This window comes from Leiobunum rupestre, chromosome 5 (genome assembly GCF_980474605.1).
Source record: "Leiobunum rupestre chromosome 5, qqLeiRupe1.1.hap1, whole genome shotgun sequence".
Classification (NCBI taxonomy): Eukaryota; Metazoa; Arthropoda; class Arachnida; order Opiliones; family Sclerosomatidae; genus Leiobunum; species Leiobunum rupestre.
In genome coordinates, this window is record NC_143388.1 from 62,568,703 (window position 1) to 62,577,034 (window position 8,332).

The window sequence follows — 8,332 nt, forward strand, 5'->3', positions numbered from 1 at the left end:
TAAAAAAATTACATGGTGAAATTATTGTTTGAAGAAACTCAATTTCTCCCTGCTAAAAAGTGTCACTTACGTCAATATTTTTCAGATTGAGTCTCACATTTATATAAGCATAGCGATTAACAGGATATTTTTATCTATTGTTTATTAACTAAGCAGTTAAAAATAAATTACTTTAATAAAAAATATATTGTGGTTCTGATTTAGAACAATATTGCTTGGCTTAAAAAAATTACTTATAATGAAGAAATACTGATTTTACAATTGACTGAACTATATGACTAGCAAGCACTGACATAAATATAGTTTTATATATTTTTCTGGAAAAGTAACAGGAAAAAATCTCAGAATACCTGCAGGACCCGAATAAAGAACCTAGTTTTATCAGACAGGCACAGACTTGGTAGTAGGCTTAAATGCCGGAATTTTAAATGAAGCTAGTCAGGCCAAATATAAAACATTTCAATTCGAATGTAACAGGCAGTATGACCAACTGGTTCTGGACTTACTAAATTGACCTCGACCTACCTATTGGATCACTAGATATATCTCACGACTTAACCGACAAAATGGCAGGGGGAAACTTCGAAGTGCACATTCAGAGATGACAGAATGACTAACTAAAGAGGATCAATCATCACTATTACCTACCATATTTCACAAAGGCTTACCATGTCATATTACTGCTGTCATTAACTTACTGAACAAACTAACCTTTGATATTCTTGGACTATCGGAAACAGGGCTATCAGATTGGGACTTTTGATATTCCCAATTACACATTTATCAGGAAAGATGGTGGAGGCCTATGTGTAATTAATTCTGAAATCATCAGATAGTAACAGATTCTAACCAAACTTTTTTTGTGGGTTCATCTACCTCTACAATGAAGATTTCCGAAGTTTACCTGAAAAATTTTAAAATTATGTTTTTCTGAAATTTGTTATTGACATTTATTTTAATATTGCGTTCGCTAAAGGTTAGAAAACATAAAAAGGGTATCCCAAGGTAAATCTGAACACTGAAACAGAATTTGAAATCTATTTCATTTTATCTGCTATAAATTTTGATATACGAGTCAAAACGTGGGGTGACACTTAAAATTTTACTCACTAGGCGACACACCTCCAATATCAAGAATACATTTTTCAGTGCATCATCTTGTACACAGAAACGTTTTTGTAAAATATCGTTTGGTCTAAGCATTATTTCTATAAAAAAATATTACATTTTATCAGGTTTTTCTAAACATGGCTTTATTTTACTTTTAAACTATTTTTGGCTTTTGTTTAACTGTGCATACATATATCCAATGAACTAAAAATGAATATATGAGTATTATTACAAGTCTCACTTGACCAGAACGAAGTTTAAGTTTTGGTTTTGATTTTTTCCAAATATCACCAGAACGAAGTTTCAGTTTAGTTTCTTTTTTGATTTTGTATAAATGCAGGGTGACCAGGAAAATGCCTCGAAAATTTTATAGAAAAATTTTCAAGGCAATCAAAGGAAAATATAGGAAAAACCATAAGGAAAAATAAGGATTCTTATCGAAAATCAGTAGCTAAAATATAATATATATATATTACATATTTAAACCAATGTGGATTAAACTAGCCAACCTTGAATTTAATCAAATGGTAATATTCTAACGACCCCTAAATAAATTGCTTCTTCTGTGCACCCAAAAGAACCGACAGAAACGTTTAGCTTTCATTCAGTTAGTGAAGAACCAGTATTCCACTATGTTAACGGTATCGCGGCTAATAAAGCTACTGTGCTTGATAACATCCCCCCCCCCCCCCAAAATAGTAATAACACCTTTCTTGACTAAGATTATAAACTTGTCCTTTTCTACTGCAACCTTCCCCACTGAATGGAAGAGTTCTTGTATTGGGTTTTTGCTCAACAAAGGGTTAAAAAACCCATCACGTCGTGACAGGGAAGCATTACTTGTACAGGTCCATTAACGAGGAAAGCGCCTTCCGGAATTGCATGCGACTTGGAAGAAAGTCTAAGTTGTGCCAGTCAGGTGATAGAATAAATATGGGAAACAATAGCCGAAAGAAAACCTAACATGAGCAAGTGTGTGATTATTATGAGATAAATAATCATTTATACAGACTACAGTCCTGTTTTCACAAAGAACACTCATCAATGACAAGCGTATTTTATCTACTGGAAACAATAGTAAAGCGACTAAGCAATGGGCACTGTGTACAAGTTCTGTTTGTTGACTTAACACAAGCCATTGATACTGTAGATCATGGAGCTTTTCTGGCTATTTTAAAATATAAAAACTTCTCTAATAACTCATTGGACTGGTTCAAGTCGTACCTCACTGATACGCAACAAGCTGTGGTTATTGGTGGCGAAATTTCCGATGACTCAAAAGTGTTACTAGAGGTGTTCCCCAAGGAAGTATACTTACCTTTTTTAACACCTTATAAGACCCACAAAGATGGCGCTAAGCTGCGAGGGAGTTAATAAAAGAGTGGCTCCAACTAGTGTCTCGGGAGAAAAAGGTATTTTGAGATAGTAACTACGTTGTGCCTTGTTATTACCACTATTTTCAGTGGTACAAATTAGCTCCTTATAACCTGTAACAGCGATATAAATCAGCATTTGAATACAAGTCTATCAAAAGAATATGTAGATGATAATGCGTTAATCAATTCAACGGAAAACTTTATTGGTAATCTTATATTAAATGAGGGAAATGAATTTATTATTTTCTGTCCTAATGAAAAATCCCAACAACCTAATCAATTCATTGAAATAGAAGGCACAGAAATTATGAGTCTAATCCTTTAAGTATCTTGGTGTAATCTTATTTTCTACTATATTTGACTGACAACTATATAAACAGCCATTTGCAGGTCCCGGATCTTGGAAATTATACTTCTTGGCAATTTCCTTGGAGAATGATTTATTGAAGCATCTATTTAAATAAGTTCAATCAATTTGATGTATTAAAAATTATACTTCATTCATCAGCAATTTTTGGTAATAAATGGTTGAAATAAACCATTTCAAGTTTTTGAATGAACTTTTCAATGAAATCTAAATCTTTTTCTACAACAACACAAACGAAATTATTATCCTTTTGGCTAAAAATAACGAAATGACAAACTGACAAATTGAGGAGTGCCATGCCAAGTTGTACCTGACCGTAATATTTATGGTGGTTGCGTAACTCTAGGTTTTTCCCATTCTGTTTCAGAAAGTTAATTTTGTTCATTTTCAGTAGATCATCCATTGACTCATCAGCTCCTTTAGTAGGGCATTTGACTTCGAGTAGAATACTTGGTTTTCCATTTTTTAAAATAACACCATCTGGGCTATAAGATAGCCATGGTGCACTTGGATTAATAACCATACCAATACATTCCACTTTTAAATTGTTAACTTCTTCATATCGTTTAATTGCCATTGGTTCATATCTTTGGCCAAATTTGGTAGCCGAATTCCCTTTGAAATCAAACCCTTTTAAGTGTCTCTCAATTTTTGTTGACCAATTATTTTTCTTCTCCGTGTAGGTGAACAATGCGTAAGATGTTGATCCAGTAATTCTTTTGCGCCTTTCACAACTCCAGGTTTTATTACTTATGTCATAACCCTGATAACTAGTTCCTCTACATATTTCTACAGCTTTAAGAAAACTAACACATACTTGTCGTTCATAATAGTCTCGGCACTTTTGATCGTTAATTTGTAGTAATAGTTCAATATCACTCAAATTGTCAAACACATTATTTTCATCTTTAGAGTGGCAAATCACAACATGTTCAATATAATTCTCAACATTTGCCTTTAACGGACTTGATCTAAAAATTTCTGTTGCGTTAGATTGAGGGTTCGTTTGTTCCACACATTTTGGGGACATCGGTAAAACATTTTTAGATGTACCAGTTTCTAGCAAGGTTTTTGAGGTAGCTTTGCACGTCTTTTTTAGTGTTGACTTTACTGCTCTCCATGTTTGCTCAGGATTTGTCTGGCTTATATCTTCAAGGGTAGAGACCCCTTTGTGGTTAATGTAAATCATAACAGCCATACAATGTTTGCATTTACTGCTTTCTTCTCTTTCACAAGAACACTCAATTGTAAAACCATCATCACCATTTAAACAGCAAGTTATTTTGAATGGATCAACTTGCAAACCACTAGACTTCACACACAGGGCGCTTACAGTTAGTGCTTGTTTGTTTACCTTTTCAATTCCACAGGCAATAATATGTTTGCTATTGAAAACTTGCTCTCCCTCAAGAAGACAACTTTTACCATCAGCTAGATTGACGCTGGTATAGATGGGAGCATCATAGGAGGAAACTCTTATCTCTCTATTCGTTCAATTTTGAAATAAAGTGGGACCCGCGAAAACTATATGTTTAGACATATGTGGATGCGATTTCCTTTCGCCTGTTCCTCCCTAAAGTGCCAAACACTTTATCTTAAACAATTTTATCTGCCTCACCCTCTACGTCAATTTGAAGAATACCGTTAAGCAATTTATTGGACCTTTTGGAACTTCGTCTTCTTATTCAATTAAGAAATAAAAGATTTGCTAATCTATACATTTTTGCTTGTTTTATCTAAATTTCATTGAAAGTAGAGCCTGTAAAGATAAGTGTGGGGAAATCGAGTCAACATTTAAACTGGATAGTTAATACTAAACACTTTTCCTCCTGGGGCTTCGTTAGAGGACTATTTGTTTACATTAACGAATTTTATTAGGTTTAAAAGAATTAGATTAGGAGAATTTACCACAGAGCCTGAAATTCTGGAAGCGCAAATGCCTTACAAATGCGGGGGGGGGCCCAGGGGGTAAGTCTCTTTCTCGTTGAAAATAGAGTAATGGCAGTGCTACGTCACACAACGTCACCCATGCTTTTTCCTATTCATAAAAAATTCGCGCCCACAATGGCGGCCATGGCCAAAGCTACGGAGTGCTACTACTCTATTCCACCCTCCTCAAAAGGAGAAACGATTCTCGGGGGGGGGGGGGGGGACGATGGGTAACGATACCGCCATCTAACGAAATGGAAATATCGTCTGCAATACAGTGCTATATGGTACCCCGTACAAGGCTGGGATATAAAAAGTTGTTAGGCAAGGAAATTGGAAGGGTGGAACTGGGATGAAACCTATTTACCTAAATTACTAATATGTTTAAAGTTTATTTGTTCAGTCAAAAACTGCGTTATTTAAAACATACGCTTCAATATTCTATACATTTTAATGCCAAAATTCGTAAATACAAATTTACCTACTTCATAATATAATTCTACAGGATAATTAGAATTGATCATCTTCGAAATATCACAAACTAATGTCCCAACTACCACCAATTCTGTAAGGGTGGATTAACTCTTGGTTTTGATGTCAACATTGGTAAATTTGTTAGCTTTTGAATCGTTTATCACTTTAATTTTAATTTCAGCTTAAAGGGCAACGCAAGTGGTCATGCAGGTGGTAGATAAAAAGAACGACGGCGCATGCGCTATCTGCCATAGTCTATCTCTCTGTAAAAAAAGGAGAACCATATTTTGCCATGGAGGAAGAGAGGAGGCTTTATGAATAACCTTTTTACCCCGGGAGCTTGATGCCAACTCCCACAGGGTAGGAGAGTGGGGGCTAACAAAAAAGGGGATCAGCATCCGTCCGTTTTCGTGTCGTCTCACGCGTTCCCTATTTGGCGCCCTCTTTTAGTGTTTAGGCGTACTCGGAGTAATTTCACAACGGGCAACAATTTCAACAAAAATAGAGGGAGCCAACTAGAAAACGTGCAGCCAGGCCATAAGAGTTGACGGATGCTGATCCCCTTTTTTGTCAGCCCCCACTCTCCTACCCTGTGGGAGTTGGCATCAAGCTCCCGGGGTAAAAAGGTTATTCATAAAGCCTCCTCTCTCTTCCTCCATGATTTTGCCGAATTTATTTTGTATAAATGCGCCTCTCGCGGTTTTTATGCAAAATCCATGCATCCGGTGAGCTAAGAAAATCGAAAAATTTGCTAATGAGAGCGAAATTGACGGCTTTTAAAATTAACTTTGCGCGTGAAAATACATCTACATGTTATGGTCAAAAAAGCACGCAAAGAAGGTTGTGTGTCCAAGACATGTACCTGTAGTGTCGCGCGCTAAAACGTCATTTCAAAATCAAGCTATTCCAGCAGTCATATTTTGACCACCAAAATCTGTCCATTGCTGCACCACGTGGCTACACCAAGGATAATAAGTTTTCACGCTGTTTGAAATCCTCCTTGGAAAACCAACTTACCAGTGGCGTACCTGAACCCATTGACGCCCGGGGCGGGTCACGAATTTGCCAACCCTCCCAATTTTCAAGAGCCAAAACGCAATGTAAAGTATATATAATATAATATTATATTACAGTAAATAAGCGTATAATATTGTGCAAGCCTAACATTATGGTACGACCAAAATTTTAACCTAAGATTATTGTTTTGTACAATAATTATTGTACGTCTTGTACGTCTGGCAACGCTGATTTCAAGGCAGTCTAATAATGTAAGTTAAAGTGAAGGTGAACTGGCGTCAAGCTCGGACGTAGGCGGCAGCATTCTAGTTACCTATGAGATTTCTATGGTTATTACTGTGAGAGTAGCCGCCGGACTCAGGAAAGTAAAATTCGTATTTACAAACTTGTATAATTCTAATACTTTCTTCATTTATAATTATCCCCGATTTATCAAAAAATCTTTTCCTAAGGACTGAAAACCTTGTGCCGTGGTAGAATAAAATAAAATCAAGGTCATAAAATGAACTAAAGAGGGGCCCTCTGGAACTCCCCAGGGCCGTAGCTATGTCTCAACAAATTTTTGGATTTTTTCAATCCTTTGGAATTGTTTTTTTAATTTTTGAGGGGGCCCCTAGGCATGAGCCTAGATGTCTACCCTTAAATCTGGGCCTGCTCACTACAAGAAAAGACTAAACGTTAACCATTACTAAAAGACGAATTTTTTTCTTGAGTGAAAAATGCCGCCCCTAGAAAGTGCCGCCTGGGGCGGACCGCCCCTCCCGCCCCCCTAGGTACGCCACTGTTTCAGATTATCCTTCCGCGTGAAAGACTTTCCACAAATTCCACAATTAAATGTGACACTCTCGTGTTGTTCATTAACATGACGTTTTAACGCGTCTTTCCGACTAAACTCTTTAGCGCATAACACACAAGAAAACATCGTGAGAATTTAACCAATGTGATTGAATCTGTTCAAAATAGCGACTACAGATCGGAAAAAATTGTGCAGACCTTATATACGGGAATTGATTTGAGTACATTGATAAAGTCTATCTTTTTGGAGAGGTTCAATTAAAAAAATATACTTAAAATTTATCGCTTTGAGTATGTGTAATTAAAATCAACATATTGCAATCTAAATAAGAAATGTTTATTTTTACCTCTCCGAGGGGACAAAGTCCCCTAGGAGGGGTTTTACAATCATCGTGTCTGTGTGTGTGTGTGCGAACGCGTTACCGGGGGCAAAGTCCAATAGTCGTGAAATCGTTGTTAAAGGTTGGCCAAACCACCGTCTGACGGTGAGCGTTAACTGGTAAAGTTGCGGTTGCGTAGGGTGCGGTTTAGTCGTTTTTTTCGTTAACGCTCGCCGTCGTTTCGGTTTCGGCTCAGTTGTTTGTTGCAATGTTTATGTGTATGTAGGAATGTTGAGTTTGTGTAATGGCGGTTGTGAGGATTGAATTTGCATATGCGTCTTTTCTCTCCAACTTCTTCTTATTGACTTTTTGGGACGGACCGAGTGCTGAAAGTATTAAATTTTGGTTGTTACTAAATAAAACGAAATTTCGTGTTCCATTTAAATTATTGCATCGAAGTAATTCTAATGTAGCGTATTCTCTGTTGATTAAAAACGAAAGTGCCACCCAGGTTTCGAACCCGAGCCCTCCTGCGTGACAGGCGATTGTTCTACCACAGAACCACCGATACATGTTACTCTTCTTTGAAAATTATAAACTCAGCTTATCGGAAGAGGATATTAATGGTTTTTACCTCTCCGAGGGGACTTTGTACCCTAGGAGGGGTTATACAACCACCGTGTCAGTCTGTCTGTGGGTCTGTCAGGCGTTCGCATTTTCGGGGCAAAGGGTAATCATTGCGTACGCAGTTTCTTGGATCATTGCGTACGCAGTCGAATAACCGTTTTAGCAGTTTAAAGGTTGGCAAAACCACGGTGTGACGGTAAGCGTTAACGGCTAAATTTACGTTGCGTTGCGTTTGGTTTTCGTTAACGCTCACCGTCGCGCCAGTTGTTATGGGTGCGTTCTCTCCAACTCATTCTTATTGACTTTGGGACGGACCG

General features: G+C 37.1%; 1 protein-coding gene across 1 annotated transcript; it reads right to left on the reverse strand.

The window, feature by feature from the left end:
* Positions 1-2,850: 2,850 nt before the first annotated feature.
* LOC149945554 (uncharacterized) lies at positions 2,851-4,420 on the reverse strand. The gene has a single exon (XM_090175153.1). The coding sequence runs from the start codon at positions 4,049-4,051 to the stop codon at positions 2,984-2,986; it is 1,068 nt and encodes a 355-aa protein (XP_090031279.1). The 5' UTR covers positions 4,052-4,420; the 3' UTR covers positions 2,851-2,983.
* Positions 4,421-8,332: the final 3,912 nt, after the last annotated feature.

Coding starts and splice junctions, on each gene's coding strand:
- LOC149945554 (XM_090175153.1), bottom strand. CDS start 4,051: ATGGCTGTTATGATTTACATTAACCACAAAGGGGTCTCTACCCTTGAA.